Here is an 18,037-nt window from a genome sequence, read left to right on the forward strand (position 1 = left end):
TTTCGAAAAGATGTATGTTACTCGAGTGTAAAAGCATCATTAGATAGTATCGGACAAAAGATACTAAGTAAGTATCCTCAAAAAAAAGCATCCAAACCATTCGATATTCTCCATGTCTTATGAAACTTTTTCCTATTGGAAAAACAACAATATCGACGATGATCATTGGAATGAAGTAGAAAGTACGCAGATTATGGATACACTCCAGGAATATATGTTTGGCAATTTGAACTTTCGACCATGCGATGATGACACAGATTTCAAACATTTGTGTATAGATTATGTAAGCTGTTATAATATATATAATAATTATTGGCTATATTGTACATGTGTATGTTGGTTATGCTTAATAATCTCTCACTGTGATTATTAATTTCTGTATTGTAATACCTGGAATATAGGTTTTACAAAGTAAATGTGGACAAGATATCATTTTATTGGCAATATATCACTGTGTGGCTAGGAGACTTGGTCTACGATGCGATGTAATAGAGTTAAACTACTATTTAATCTGTATATTTTGGAAACCAAAATTGTAGGTATAGATTATTAGACTCGGCATTATCTTAATTTCACGGTAATTTTTTTATTCATATTATAAGCACACATATAATATGTTTCTTTTTATTATAAAAGTTGTATTATAATATAGATAATAATATATTTTTTTTATTGTTCACAGCTTCACGAATAATTTTAAAAACGCACGATGTTTTTACTTATTAGAACAAAGAGAGATATTCTCGAATAAGCTTGTCAACGATCTAGGGATTAACAGGTCTTTATTTGATAAATCAAGTCCATTAGCCGCTGAAATGAGTACTAAAAAGGTTGGCAATTACTCATTTATAATATCTATTAATTTTAAGTTATCAATATACTTGTAAATTTACAAAGAATCAATGAATTATGCTTTATGTATAAGCAAAAGGAATTGTACAATTTCTCATTCTTTAATTTGTAATTAGAGCTCTGTTTACATACAATTTTTGCTCATATTTAATCCATTTTCAGATGTTGCCCGGGATAAAAAGGTTAATTAGATTTATGATAAAGAAACATATAGCAATTTTTTCGGGATTAGTCCAAGTGAATTGGAATTTGAATTTATAATCCAAGTGTAAGGCATGGTGAGCATATGTTTTAATGTTATATATAATATATATGAATTGCGAATCTTTTTGACCGTGTATTGCCGGGTGACCCGCTATATGTTAGCTTCGATTTTCGTGTTATTATTTTTTCTTTTTCGACAGGGAATCAAGTATACTTCGTCAGCGACGTGCAAACATATTCTCAGTCTTGCCACAGCCATGAGCAGCGATACAAATTTCAATAAACTATTCTGTTCCATATAATATATTATTCGGCCCTTTTCTTTTCAACCTTTCTCTATCACTGCACAGTTCCCAAATTTTTTATAATTTAACTAGCTGTAATTTAACTTGTTATAAGATTTTATTTATTGACAGTAAATCAATTAAAGTAAATAGATTTTACAGGTTCTGGTTCATATTCCACTTTAAATAACAAAGCAGATAAATATAGACGTAAAATATGCAGTCGAAATTATCATAATATATTATTAATCTACTGATCAATTTACAGATAGTTGTCCAACATAATAATCAGATGTTATCGACATGTAGATACATATGATACATTCAATATGTTCGACTTTTATAGTTATAGATATACTATCCCCGCATTTTTCTAAGCATTGTTAACTGTTTACGAATATCTATTTTAACTTTAATATATTAACAAGTAACAGACATATTAGATAATTCTTACTGAAAATAATAAAATGTGTTACTTGAAATAAGATATGAATATTATAAACATATCTTTATCTAAAATTATATTTCTTAATTCTACGAAATTTCTTTTGTTTGCAAAATAAAACATTTTATTTTGTTTATATTTATTTTTATTCCTATATTCAAATTTAGTTTTTTTATTTATTTCAGTTCTGTATATAAAATTAATAATATACATAGTGCAATATTTAGAAATGTTCATAATTTTTTATATATATATTTTTTTTATTATAAAACTTATTTCAAATATCATATTATAAAACTTAATATTATATATTATTAAGTATATATAATATAAAATATATCATGTAAATATAACTAAAAAAAGGAAAATGTAATTGCAATATGTAACTGTAATAAATATAAAAATTAGCATTACATCAAGCCACTAAATTTCATCTTACTTAATATGAATGGTGAAGGCCATATATGTATAGCGAATCTATAACGAAGACAAGTCTCTTATCAAACCTTAATTTTCATAAGTGATTTATTAATGTTTTATTTTTACAATGAGCAATATTGTAATTAGTTTAAGAAAGTGGATTATTATGCGCGTCATTGTAGAAATTAAATAAAGCGTTCAAAATATAAAATCGTTATCTTAATCCTCTTTTCGCTATACTATACCATTATGCCAGGAACATAATGACTAAAAGGTAGAAATGCGCATTTATTTTTTTATATAATAACACTTCTTTGAAACTCGAGGGTCTTATACATAGAAAATGCATTACTGGACACATCCTTCAAGCTTCAAAGAAATTTCATTTTGCTACTAAAAAAAAAAGTTTTTTTAAGAAAAATCTACTTTTGAAAACATTTACCTTACATATACAGGGTGTCCCATAATTCGCGAACCACCCGTCAGTTGCAGGTAGAGTAGGTTAAACTGAGTAAAAAAGTCCTCTACCATTTTGCGATTTTCTCAATAATTAATGAGAAATAAATTAAAGAAAATCAGCCAATTCGAGCGATGATAAGCGTGCAGCGAGAAGAGACAGCCCACTCGAGGGTCCAGAGTTAGCGCTACTCATATGTAGTTACTGTCTTTTGTAAAGCGCTCCTCCCCGCTTCATCGCGCGCCTAGCAACCGTGTAACATTATACTGTTTCTTTTCGCCGCATGCTTAGTAACGATATGAAACTGGGCTGTCTTTTCTCGTCGTCGTCACGCGAATTGGCTGATCTTCTTTAATTTATTTCTCATTAATTATTGCGAAAATCGCAAAATGGTAGAGGACTTTTCTATTCAGTTCAACATGCTCTACCTGCAACTGACGGGTGGTTCGCGAATTGTGGGACACCCTGTATATATTTTGTTTGAAATATTTAAAATTTCTTACAATTTTGAATGTATTGCGTGCAAGCTACATAAATAAACAATGTCGAAAAAAGAATAGTCAATGATTAAACAATGTAAAAATATAAAGATTCTCCATAAATTCGAGAATCAACAAAACATCAACAGAAAATATTTATTACTTTCTTGCTATATTCAATCATATTAATCAATATAAACAATCAAATACTAATCCTTTATCGTTTTCTGTTTCGAATAAAGCGCACAGGTAGAATAGAAACTTTTACTGGTTTTTACATTCGTATTCTGCGCATGACACGACAAGTTCTTATAGGGTCTTATGGGAAGAAACGCGAAATCTTAAAGCTGACTTTTCATGGGCAGTGAAATGCAGCAACAGCGAGCAGCAATTTAGTAATTTTAGTTATAATGTGGTGATTTTTGCGTTAAATCAAAGAAATCACCAAATTGTATCTAGAAAATATTTAAATTGCTGCTCGCTGCTGCTGCATGTCAGCTTTAGAATTTCAGGTAAAGAGTTTTACAAAAAGAGTGGACAGAGTGTGGAAAACGTTTCTAGTGTATATAAAACACGTGTTCTCTGGAAACGGCAGACATGTGCGAACAGTACATCAGTAGATTTTGTGTGCTTCGAGAAGCTAAGAATTAATAAAGCGAATAGTACATTGCAACCATTTTTATTTATATTACTTTCTTGTATTTTGTTCTTTTTATAATGGCAACAACGATAATGTGCTTACCAGAGGAGTTGATAATCATCATTCTCAGCTATAATGATATCACTTTTGAAGATGTCATTAACTTCAGATGCGTGTCCAAGCAATTTCGATATGCTGCCAAATATGACATGTTTTTAAAAAGAAAGTTATATCAGAGGTAATTCTTTTTGTTCTTAAATTTTTTGTTATTTGGTTTCACTAAATTGTCGCACAATGTATATTACTTCTGCAAATGATGTATTTTATAAAAATAAAATAAATATTAAAAATATAATGTAATAAAACAAAAACTTTAATAATTCTATATAAAAATAAGTAAGATTACGGATTTAAAAAAAAACGCAAAAATTAGCGTGCCACCAGTAATCTTGCAAAATAATTCATTAAATTGTTCAATTTATTCTTATTAACTAATTCGTAATTAAATTTAATAATATTTATTCTGTTTAATAATTAAAAACATGTTTTAGAAAATATTCCTTTTTTTCTACGTTTTAGTTCATATTAGCCCAATGTTCTATGCATTTTTATTACAACATTAAATTAATAATAATATAAAATATATATACACATAAATGTTTGAAAATAAAATTTTTAAAATATATTTAGAAATGGACAGCTCAAAAATATGAAACCAAAGCTACTCAGCCAAGTATAAGTTGTGTATTAATTTTTGCAGATTACGATATGGTCTGATATAAATTTAATTACACACAAATTAAAATTGAATATTATATATTTTACATTTTCTGCACTGAAACAAAAAGAAGTGATATCTTGCCTCATATTTTAAATATTATATGTTAAAAATATATTTATTTTAAAAATTCCTTGTGCAATCACATTGTTTAGTGTAAATTATCAAAAATTTATTGAAATATATTCTATGTTCGTATTTCAGATGCGAAAATAGTGCATGACAATATTATAGAAAGAAAGAAAAGACAGACGTCTGCAGAAAATGTATTGAAAGAGGAAAATAATATAAACTTTTTTAAAATAGGCAAGAATTGTGCGAGAGAATTACAAATTTATTTGTCTCAAATAATTTTTGCCGATTACTATGCAAATAGAGCAAACCAAAATTATTTCAACATGTCAATCGATAAAATAATAAGACTCGATAAAGATCATTTAGATAAAAGTTTAAATACGCATTTTGTTATGACATCTGATATGTCTACAAATGATATGGAAACTTTGTTCTTTATTGATGAGATTAAAAACTTGTTTACACAATTTCCACGGTAGGAGTCTCATATATATTATAATGTTATTATTTTCACAGATTAATGTAATTATTATTAATTAATACATAAATTTTTCAGAGGAATTGATCGCAATCTAATCGAAAGATATTGCAATATTAACATGTTCTAAGCTAATACAAAGCTAAATTTGGTAGGAAATGAGTTGGGTGAATTTGTAGAAAAACCTGAAAGAGAACAGCTTTTAGAACAACTTTCTACTATAACGACACAGTATATTCGACCCCAAAAAGATGTATGTTACTCGAGTGTAAAAGCATCATTAGATAATATCGCACAAGAGGTACTAAATATCCTCAAAAAAAAGCATCCCAACCATTCGATATTCTCCACGTCTGGTGAAACTTTTTCCTATTGGAAGAACAATAATATCGATGATAATCATTGGGACGAAGTAGAAAGTACGCAGATTATGGATACAGTCCAGGAATATATATTTGGCAGTTTAAACTTTCGATCATGCTCATACTACGACACAAATTTAAAATATTTGTGTATAGATTATGTAAGTTATTATATATTATAATACATTTTATAAATATTGGCCATATATGTATATGCATATGTTGATTATGTCTCAATAATCTCTCACTTTGATTAATTTCTGTATTGTAATACCTGGTATAGGTTTTACAAAATAAATATGGACGCTTAATCATTGTAATGACAATATATCACAGCGTGGCTAGAAGACTTGGTCTACGATGCGATGTAATAGATATACACAACTATGTAACCTGTATATTTTGGAAACCAAAATAGTAAGTATAGTTATATTAGACTCGGTATTATATTTTAATTTTTCGGTAATTTTTCTATTCTTATTATACGCACACATATGTTTTTTTTTTATTATAAATATTTTATTATGTTAAATATAATAATAATTTTATTGTTTACAGCGTCACGAATAATTTTGAAAATGCACGATGTTTTTACATAGAACACGAGGAATTCCCGAATTGTCTTGTCAATAGTCTATCGTATTACATGTATTCAGTTTCTTGTGCAAGTAAATTCGTCACTGTAATAAATACTAAAAAGGTTAGCAACTACTCATTTATAATATCTTGAATTTTAAGTTATCAATATACTTGTAAATTTGCAAAAAATCAATTAATTATGCTTTATGTATAGACAGAAAGAATTGTACAATCTCTCATTTTTAATTTGTAATTAGATCTTTGTTTACATTTATTCTTTGCTTATATTTAATCCACTTTTTCAGATGTTATTCGAGATAAAAAATCAATTGAACGTTTTGTAGAGTTACATACAATAACCAGATCGGGATTAAGGGGATCCCTCGCGACTGTTTTTTTACCGACGAAGCACTATTTTCGTACTTCTAGTCTCTCGTTGCATTGATTTGACAGAATTAAAATTGCTTCTCTACGATTGCAATACATACATCAATGATCTCAGCGAACTTCGATTTCATATGAAAAATGAAAAATAATTACAAAATTATAGTTTTCGTTACCTCTCAGCTGTCATCCTAGCTGTCAACTCGTCATAATACGTGCTTTGTATAATAAATATACATTTTGTATGAATAAAAAGGCAAGTTCCCTGGGATTGAGATGCACGAAAGAAAGCACTGTTACCCTCTAAATCTGAATTAGAAGCCTAATATAGAAGTATAACTTGAACTACGATTCGTACGTATGTGTGCGTGCGTTGTAGGTGTAGTGGAGCAAAAAAACAGCAGTTATTATTTCTCAAATATTCAGATAGAGAGTTATAAATTTTCACGTGCGCTGTTGCCACATGGATCATTATTTTGTTTATAGATAAGAATCGCGACACACTCAATATTCATGTACATTATAATGTCGTTGAAAGCAAGAACGCGAGAAGGAATAGAAAGCAAACAAAAATTATTAATAAATATTTATAAATATATATAAATATTTATAAATATATATAAATATATATAATATATATATATATATATATATAAATATATAATATATATATAAATATATATATATATATATATATATATATAAAGTATATATAAATTATATAACTTTAAAAAATTATTATTAATTTTTATAACATATGAAAATATATTTATATATGTATCTATATTATATATACCTATATCTAAATATATTTTCATGTATAATATAAAGTGTTGTTTATTTATATTTGTCATAAAAATTAATAATAATTTTTTTAAATAATATAATTTAAAAATTAATTTTATTAAAAAAACGAAAAGTAAAAATTTTAAAATACCGGAACCGTAACCGAAAAAATCATAATTTAAACGGTTTCGGTTTTTTTATTTATGAAAAAACCGAAATTGGAACCGGAACAGTTATTAAATATTTTATTAAACCGTAACCGAAACCGAACCCTAATTTTGTTTCGGTCCGGATCCCTGATTAAAATAAAAATTATCACAACAAAATCTTTACAAAAAGAAAAAGAAAAATTACTGCTAGTATACAGAAAAATTCGACATTATATGCTAATAATGTCTTTGTAATAATTCTTTTAGCAAAATATTTTTTAAAAAGGCACTTTACACACACACACACAATAATATTATAAATAGACATATACATATAAAATCAAAGTTTAAAAATAAAGTTTAAAAATATCTTTTGAGATGTACAGCTGAAAAATAAATATAAAATTAAATCTGCTCAATCGAGTATAAATGGTGTTTTAATTTTTGCAGATTATTTTCTGATTTGGTATAATATCATAGAAAGAATCACCTTAGTATTTTTCAGAATGATTTTAATGCTGGGTCATCTAAATCGTTTTCACTATACAGATGATAACATCATTCTTAAAAATACAAATATGTTTCTATAATAAATTTTATATTAGATCAGAAAAAACTCCAAAATTAATACATCTTTTATACTTGGCAGAGTAGCTTTGATTTTATATTTATTTTTGACCTGCATATTTCTAAATATACTTTTAAACATTATTTTCACATTTTTATTTTAGTATGTTTATTTTTAATATTATTTTGTGTGTGTAAAGTGTCTTTTTAAAAAATACTTATGTCAGTAAAATTATTATAAAGTCATATTTGCATAAAATGTTGAATTTTATTATTACATGATGTATTTTTTTTCTATAGTGAAGATTTTGTTATGATAAACAATCAAATAAAAAATTGCAATTAAGATATTTAATAAATAATCTTCCTGTTTAATAACGAAAATGATATACATTGTAAACATTTTTCACTATTTTATTACTTATGCATATTCATAAATTTATTCACATTCATAAATTAATATAATTTTACAAAATTTTCAAATTTTTTATACTCTTCAATACTAAATGTATAGAGTATTAAATTCATGATATCCTTCTTTTAATCTTTTTCTAATCGCTCAAATTTTGAATTATATAGCAATTCATTATTAAAGAAGATATACTGTTGTTTAGTTATTTAATGATTTAGTCATATTTTGGTTAACCATATATTGTATATATATTAGCCAAATCAAACTGGTAAATATAGTTTCTAACTTTGGCAGAGGTTTTAATATAAGCATTTTTTATTCAACTTTTTAAATAATATATATAAAAAACAAGAAAAGTAAATTGAAAAACGAGTAGCGCAAGCTAGAAGAACAATTGGATGTCTGAACGGAATACTGTGGAGTCCGGAAATCGGAAAGAAACGAAAAGTACAACATATACGAGACCATTCATTAAATGTTACCTGATGACTTATGGAGCAGAAACATGGAGAATTACAGAGAGTTAATAAGAAAAAATTCGAGGCAACGGAGATGGATGTATTCAGACGAGCATTGAGAGTATCTAGAAGGGAAAGAAGAAGAAATGAAGATATAAGACAGGAAATGGGATGGTTCACTGATGACAGATATAGAGAGAAAACAATTGATGTGATACGGCCATGTACAAAGAAAATGCCGGAAACAAGACTACCAAAAATAGCCATGCAATGGATACCGCTAAATCGGAGAAGACAAGGAAGACCCAAAAGGACATGGAAAGAGGGAATAATGATCGAAAGCAATGAGTGCGAGAAACCTAATGGAAGACCAGTGGAATGATAGAAGGGCATGGAAGTTATGCATCGGACAACGTCGAAAAACGTTCTAAGATCGATATATAATATATATATATATATAATAACTAAATGTGATTCTTAAATTCGGCCAATAGAGCCAAGCACGAAAATTAAATCTAATTTCTCGGAACTGTATCTCTTGGTTTGAGATTACTAAGTTCGATCAATTAATAAATCCTCGAACTTACAGCGGAAGATATATACTGGGTGTCTGACGTAAGGTGTCACACCGAAAATATACAAGTAGATCTCGTTAAACTGAGTCGAAAAGTCCTATACCATTTTGCAAACAACCACGTAAAATTTCGAGATATTAATTAAAAAAGATCGACCAACGAGCGCGCGAATTACGTCGGGACGGCCCGCTAAGCGGTGTACCGTGCCGTATCGCTATAGGCAACGCGCGCCTAGCATGCGGCGGGCCGCCCCGACGTAATTCGCGCGCTCGTTGGTCGATCTTTTTTAATTAATATCTCGAAATTTTACGTGATTGTTTGCAAAATGGTATAGGACTTTTCGACTCAGTTTAACGAGATCTACTTGTATATTTTCGGTGTGACACCTTACGTCAGACACCCTGTATATATATATATATATATATATATATATATATACATATTAAACAAAATTATATATTGTTCGTCCTATTTCCTTTGAAATACCACAATATAATTAAGACTCTTGGCATCTGACACCTTGGCAGAAAGTTTAAAACAGAAAGGAGAATTCAGTTTGTTAAAAGCACATAGGAAAGACGATAATGCGAGTATTTATCCAAAAATAATATAAATACATTTTTATGCCTTTATACTATTTTATGTTATTTTAATACCTTTTTAATTCAATATATATATTTTCAGGAAATGCTGAGGATTAGAGTAAATCTATTATGAAAAATAATAAAACTCAAAAATTTAAGCTAAATTTTAATGCGACTAATGCATTTAAATATGATTCATCTGATGCTGATAAAGATTTAAATGAAGTACTAGATACAGATAAACAGATGGCACATGAGGTTGAAGAAAATACTTGTACAGTTTGTTTGAATATATAAAGATACTATGTTTCTTAATTACAAAGATGCGATTTAATGGTACGTATATAAAAAAAATTATAAAATTATTAATTAAAGTATTATTTATTTTATGCTATAGATATAAATATGCATTTTCAGAGGCTACGAGATTCTTCAATACGGAAGCTACTTCAAATGATGAATTTAAGAATTTGAGACGTCAGTTAAAAATAATTGTACGCGTACAACAATTCGTACAAATGAAAGAAAACATCAGCTGTGGAATAAGAAAAGAAAAATTAAAAGATTTAAAAAATAATAATTTATTTTTTCCAACTTTATTGGTGTTGATACAAACAAGTAAGTTGTAGTTATTATGAATAAATTGATGATATATGCAATATATATTTAAAAAATTTATAGCGATTATTTTATAAGGACGAATATTACATCTTATAAAAAAATATCATAGTATATAGATATTCAAAAATCTGTACCTAAGATTTTTTTTAGAAAAAATTCTCTTAAAAATTTTTCTAAATGTAAAGTTTTTTACGCATTAGAAGGAAATCATTAAGAAATAATGTTCAATGTTTAAAAAATGTTATATTTTATTTTAATCAAAGAGTGAAATATTTTCTTGTGTATCTTTTATAAAGTTTTTATAAAAAAGTTCTAATATTTCTCATTTAGAAATAATATTTATATATTTAGAATATAAAATAGAGATAAAATAGATATTCTCAAACATTGACCAAACACATCTTGTTCATTGACTTTAATTTTATATAATCTGAATACACATTAGTCTGTTTCTATAATGTACAAGTGGACGCTTTTATTTCTGTCTACGATACATCATATTCAATAAATTCAAGAAAAGATGTGATAGACCACGTGATATTTGCTGTATATGAGTGATTAACAGATTATATGTCTCTTCTTCGTATATAGAATAAGTATTTGGCAAACCCAGATCATTGTAAATTTGCATCACACGTTGTACTTTCTCTGGATCTGATGATCCATAACATTCCTATGTAATAAATATAAGAAAAACAAAATAATTAATGCAACAACACACAGAACAATTTGGAAAAGAAATAATACTCACTTCTAAAATTTTACGCTGCTCTGATGTAGCACGTTGAAGTGCCATAACAATCAGCCATGTACATTTCCCTTCTTGTATGTCAGTACTATCCTTGCCTATAACTTCGGATTTCTCATAGCACCCCAGATAATCATCTTGGATTTGATACAAACGTCCCATTTCAAGCAAAATTGTTTTTGTTTGCCTCAGCTTTTCCGGATCTTTTATCCCAATCTACATAATGTGTCGCATAGTACATTATTATTATTATTAAAAAACGCAAAGCAAAATTTGTTCGTATATAGAGAAACTGAAGTCACTTACAAAATGCATTGCTAAAGTTACTGGGAAAACATACGCGAAATACGAACATTTGTACTTGGCAATGTTATTGTACCGATCCATTGTAAATAGATCTAGATTCGGCTTTTTTTCAAAATTAGTAGAGAGCAAATCTAAACACTGGCCCATTGATGTCATCAATATAATCTGAATAATACATTTTTAAATATAATTGTACGTTTGAAAAGAAAAAAAGAAACTAATACGTCCATGTTAAAATATCATCAAAAGTCACTTCTCTTCACTTACTTCTTGGAACATTTCTACTATATCCATATAGTATTCTTTTCCTTTGAAATGTTTTTGAAGTAGTAAATATGTAATACATTCTATCAAAAGACCATCATTAACTGCCGCTAAACCTATATTATTATAACGATACCAACATGGTTGATTTCGACGAATTAATGATCGGTCCTGGATATCATCATATATGAGAATAAAGTTTTCCATCTGCCATAAATATTTAATGTAATATATCACGACACACACATAATTTACGTTTTTAATTTTAGATTATTTAATACTGTTGCAATTCACATAAATTATTTGAATATTTATATGAATCATAATTATATGAATATTATTATTTAAATACGCATTTTATATATATATTAATTAAAATTTTGAATTAAAAAAATGATAATTTAAATGTTATCAAATTATGAATGAAAAACAAGGTTGTAAATGTCATATTCTTAAAAATATTTCTGCACTAAAGACTCTGTCATATATAATCATCATTTGTAAAACTTATAAAATTCATGAAGATATGTACTTTATTTTATATATACTTTTAATATAGTATATGTAAATACTTGGACATTTTCCAGAGTAAATAAATTGTAATATTTTTAATCTTCCGCGTTTATAAACGTTTTCATATCTCATCTTCAATTATATATAATTTAAATTCTTTTATGTGAAAGATCCGCCATATAAATGAAAACAAAGTTACGCACTAGTTCTAAACACCAGGCTAGAATTCGTACTAGGCGGATGTTCTCTTCTGTAAGGTGATCGCTGGGTGCCAATAATTTATACGCATAAATTAATACCATAGCGCGAGTTAGTGTTCCTCCAACATTGTACTGTAATACCTGAAGAATAACAGAAATATAATTTGCATTTAAATTTATGACTTGTTGCTTCATATCTCTGTCTTAACTATAGTTTCTCAGATGTTAGTAAAATACTATTTTTTAAAATTTTTTATATTTAACTTTATACTGATTTCGCTTTTATTTACTACGTTTTTCTTTTAAATTCTTATATTTTCATAACAATTCATTTTAATAAACTTATATACAATCGTTATTAGAATAAAGTCTCTCATTTATAATTTTTATTTTTAAATTTTATTATGTAATTTTATTATGTTGTACACATTATATTACATACACTTACTTTTGCAATCCATTTGGAAATATCTGGAACTTCTGAGATCTTGGACTCCGTGACATCACGAACAATGTCCGGCCATACGGCCATTAATTTGCGAATTTCATCCTTGTTTGTTAATGCGGTTGTTGCGTAATGAGCCATTCGGACTTTATTTTCCAACGTTCTAATAAAGTTTTACAAACTTTTGTAATTACAACGAATAGCAGACAACAATGATATTCTTTATCTATACAGGGTGAGTCTTTTTAATCTTAACAGGCAAATATTTCGAAAATATGCAATTTTAGAAAAAAACTTTTCAAATAAAAGTTGTATGATGTTGAGAGGGACGTACAATAGTGACTTGGTTTGACCTTGGGACATCTACTTAAGGTCAGAGGATGGTGAACCTAATTTTCTCAAATGGAAAAAAATCTTTATAATACAAATGAAACACAAATGTCTGAAAGTTCGTCTGATAGTGAAGTAGCAGCCCCTGTACAATTTCCCGTTTTACGTAAGTATTTAGTATTTTTTATTTATTTTTTTTAGAAACAAAACGTTGGAAATAATTTTTTAATGATTTAACAATTTTTTAATACCACTATAATTTTATATTTTAGAAACAAAAACTAACGTATGTAAAAAAACAGAACCATCAACGTCTAAAGATAAAAAATCATTAATTATTACCAAAGGTATAGAAACTACAATCGATGAATCGATCAAATCTAATAATGTTAAAAACATATTACCTGAAGATACAATAAAAACAGTTCATTGTAATGAGCGTTCTAAAACTTATAGCGATCAAAGTGATAAGACAGGTAAATTATTGTTAATTTTTAATTTTTAATTATTAACACTGAATATAATGCTAATTACTGTAAAAATTAGTTAACAAACACTACGATTCTGTGTATATAATTTTTAAATATTCTAGATACTGAATTTAAAAGGCAAGTTCTGCGTCAATTACAAATTATTCATTTGAAACAAACTCAAATGTTGAATATACAAACAATTATAACTAAAATTGTTATGCAAGATGATAAAATATTAACAAAAAATGACGAGGAAAGTATTTTTAACGCTTTTCCTTTGAAAAGTATAAGCAAACTCGATACAGTAGAAGAGTTTTTAAGTGATGAAAATAATTCTAATCTGCTTGTAAGTGATGAGATAATATACTGTGAAATAGAATTAATCTTATTTTATCTCTGATATTTAATACAATATTTCCCATAAATTCTCTAAATGCAAAATTTAGCTTTCAATTTTACATTATGTCAAATTTTTTTAGAAATTAGAAGTTAAATATAATCTTTATCATAGTATATAATTTTACATTAGGTGCAAGAGTTAACAAAAATTGGTGGACTTACGTACAAGCATACGGTAAAAAGAATAATGTCGAAATTATTTTCCGATGAAGTAGCAGAAGGCTATAGCTGGATTGGGTTTAAAGGAAAAAATAAGTTCTCTCTTCTACGTATTGCAGCTGTTATAATAAGTAAGTATTACATACATATATGTATATGTACACGTGCACGTGTGTGTATATATACTAATGATCCACAATAATTGAATCCTTTTTAAGTATAAAAGATTGTTCTAACATATCAATTGGATATCAAATACAGATTTTAGAAATTCTATATATTAATTAGCTATTGAAGTAACATCTATGCACTCAAAAAAGACTTAATTAATGTGGGTTAATGTGCTAAGTATAAATAATTAATATAATATTTTAGTTATTTAATTATAATATTATTTTACAGCAGCAGTGCAAAAAACACATAGCGCAAACACGCTGTGTGACATTGAAGCAGTTATGAAAACATGGCTCTTGTCAAAGCAAAGTTTAGAAATACTAAAAAGGCGACGTAAAATCCAATTCTGATTTATAATAATGTTCACATTAAGAATGTGAAATGAAATTTTAAGAATACGATAAGATTTAATTTTGTTTCCAGGAACAAAAATTAATTTTAATTAATTAATTAATTAATTAATTAATTAAAATTAATTAATTTATTTATTTAAAATAATTAATTTATTAATTTGATTCTTTTCAACACTTTTGTGATCCTCTAATTTTGTTGCGAAGTGTATGTATCTCTCAACTTTATTATTTCTTTTGAATAAGTAATTTTTTTTTATTATTTTAAAAGAGGTGCAATAATATTTATCAATTAATATTTATTAATTCTTGTATTTTTATTTTTGTATTTGAGATTAATTTTATTTTAGTATTTTAGTTTAGTATTCTAGTTTAGTATTTGAGTTTAGTATTCTTAATAATTCTTCTATTTTACAGTATTTGTTACAAATATTACATGTATGTGAAAATTAATTTAATATCAACATTATAAAGTTTTTTTCACTAAGAGATATATGTGCAATAAAAAATTTAAAGTTTATAATTGTTGTTTCTAATTTTATTACAAATTTTACTCCTAATAAACAAAAATTCACATTACTTAAACACATTAGTTTAATTATAACTTATGTAGCCTAAAATTACTTATATGAGCCTACGTTCGTTTATTCCCATATATATATATATAACATGTATTATAAATTTTATTTTCCCAATAGCTCCCAATGGGAAGAAAACCGAACACAGACAGAATGTCCTATGAATATTTCGTAAATATTCCTAAAATCTGTTTTGCATATTACAAGAATATTTCAAGGAATATCTTGTGAATGTATTCCGCATATTATAAGTAGTCTCATTTTATTATTCTCTGCACATTTATATAATGTTCTTTTCATTATATTAGTACATTCTCAGAATATTCTAATATTCTCGAAAAATATTTATAGAATCTTTATAGAATATGTTTGTGCTATCTGGGTAAGAATATGACATGAAAAATAGGGGGTTCCATTTGAGAAAATTAGGTTCACCATCCTCTGACCTTAAGTAGATGTCCCAAGGTCAAACCAAGGTCACTATTGTACGTCCCCCTCAACATCATACAACTTTTATTTGAAAAGTTTTTTTGTAAAATTGCATATTTTCGAAATATTTGCCTGTTAAGATTAAAAAGACTCATCCTGTATACTGTGCATGAATATAATTGTATAACTTTTTATATTTTTCCAACTTTTCTTTCTCAGGGAAAACAGCGCAATAGGAATTTCAGAGAGAGATCTGTGTGGAATTTCACCTGCGATACACCGCATTCCTGTGACAAATAGACGAGTAAGAATGTCGCGCGACATGCGCGTGTTTGGCAGTGACGATTAGACGTTGAGCGACGCCGAGTACCGATAAGAGGCGAGTCCGCGCTACGATGAACATGTTCGCATATGTTGGAGCACTCGCGTTGCTGTATCTTCCAGCGAGGGAATGAGAAGAATGGAATCGAGAGATGCACACGCCCTGTCGTGTGGTCAGTGTAAATAATTTACTATTCACACTGTAGTTACTGATGTTCATGCGCGCGCGGTAGCGTTTATTAGTTTATTATGGTATAAGGTTTTTCACAACACTCGCGTTATTATGACATTAACAAAGTCTTCGTTGAACGATCGTATAATTCGACGGATACATCTGAGGGCTTAATACCCTAATTCAGTGCTGGGATTTACTTGTCATTTACGGCGAGATTTCGAGACGCACGCCTCTTGCCTCCCACTCCTCGCTCGCGCCGTAACAACGCAGCGCCGGCCGCTCGTAACTAAGGAGCGCGGCACATAGTCTCAGGAACGTGCGTATCAAACGCAATAGCACAATTAGCATTCTAATAGCAAAAGTTATTATTAAAATTTTCTATTCAATCTTTTATTTTGTATTAATAATACAAATAGTTATTATTCTATTATTAATCACGTATATGTGTTCTTTCCCAGCATCCCAGCACTGCCCTAATTTATCGCCGCGTTAATTAGCGGGTAAATGAATGTGCGACGACGCCTGGGGTACCGTAGTACCGAAGTCGCACTATGTCTAATATGCGCGATCGCGTTATATATATATATATATATATATATATATATATATAATACGTTACTATATATATATATATATATATATATATATATATAGTATATTTAAAATGGGTAAATTAAATGGGCCTTTTCTCGAGCAAAGATTAATCTTAATTAATTAATCTTAATTAAGCAAGATTAATCTTTTGAAATAATTTTTTTCAAAGTCTACAATTTGGGTACTTTCCCAATCCATATCATGTTTCTTATCTACAGTATGTTGGGTTATCACTGAAAAATTAGACACGTGCTGTTTTTTATTCGCCGAATGTTCCCGGATTCTCGTTTGCTAATCTCTGAAACCATACAATATCAAACTACAAAAAAATGGGTTAAACGCTACAAAAGATAGTGAATATTTACACTCTTCGTACTTTCCCTTGCTCAATTATATACGCGAAATCCTACATAAATTATAACGGTGACAGCGGTCTTTTGTCTGTCCTCTCGTACATATATAAACATGACTCGACTAATTAAAAATATCCATTTTCAATAACACAACGGTACGAGTCATTACATCTCAGATCAACGTACGAAAGTCTAATTCAAACTATTTTCGATAATTTGTCTGTCTGACACGGTTACATCAGCGATGAAGATCTTCGGATTTTTATTTTATTTTTTAAATTTACACACATCGAATGTTTTTAATAATCACGACAAAGTATTAGTTTTGTGAGGCATGAACAGACCTTTGAAAACAACACGCTTACACAGAACTGTCAGAGGTAATATATACACATAAAATCTTTACCTTAGAAGTTATAGTCCATTTTTAAGATAATTTGTTCAATTTTAAACTTGTAGTAACATATAAGTATCAGCGGCTGAAGATGACATAAGTGAATGTTCGAAACGTCCCGCACCATTAGATTGTATGACAATTCAATAATAAATTAACATCTCAAACCTTTGCTCGAAAAAAGGCCCATTTAATTTACCCATTTTAATTATATATATTTTATTATTCGAGCCAATGTTTCTT

General features: G+C 27.8%; 2 protein-coding genes across 2 annotated transcripts in view; both read right to left on the bottom strand.

Annotated features, from left to right (window-relative positions):
* Positions 1–18,037, bottom strand: part of LOC145942847 (F-box only protein 21-like) — a 142,382-nt gene that overhangs the window by 93,826 nt on the left and 30,519 nt on the right. The window lies entirely within an intron of this gene.
* LOC145942848 (farnesyl pyrophosphate synthase-like) lies at positions 10,988–16,607 on the bottom strand. The gene is made up of 7 exons (XM_083049928.1): positions 16,227–16,607; positions 13,069–13,228; positions 12,624–12,761; positions 11,911–12,114; positions 11,644–11,808; positions 11,341–11,553; positions 10,988–11,262 (listed from the first exon to the last, which is right to left on the bottom strand). Exons 1-7 carry the CDS (start codon positions 16,496–16,498, stop codon positions 11,065–11,067), a joined length of 1,350 nt encoding a protein of 449 aa, XP_082906054.1. The 5' UTR covers positions 16,499–16,607; the 3' UTR covers positions 10,988–11,064.

This window comes from Prenolepis imparis, unplaced genomic scaffold (genome assembly GCF_030444845.1).
Source record: "Prenolepis imparis isolate NDT839.2.m4 unplaced genomic scaffold, iyPreImpa1.0 SCAF_11, whole genome shotgun sequence".
Classification (NCBI taxonomy): domain Eukaryota; kingdom Metazoa; phylum Arthropoda; class Insecta; order Hymenoptera; family Formicidae; genus Prenolepis; species Prenolepis imparis.

Bases quoted from the DNA above. Each gene is read 5' to 3' on its own strand.
- LOC145942848 (XM_083049928.1), bottom strand. From the start codon at position 16,498: ATGAACATCAGTAACTACAGTGTGAATAGTAAATTATTTACACTGACC. The intron at 13,229-16,226 runs GTGAAATTCCAC...AAACTTTATTAG, and splicing joins AGGAATGCGGTGTATCGCAG to AACGTTGGAAAATAAAGTCC. The intron at 11,809-11,910 runs GTAAGTGAAGAG...TGTATTATTCAG, and splicing joins TAGTAGAAATGTTCCAAGAA to ATTATATTGATGACATCAAT.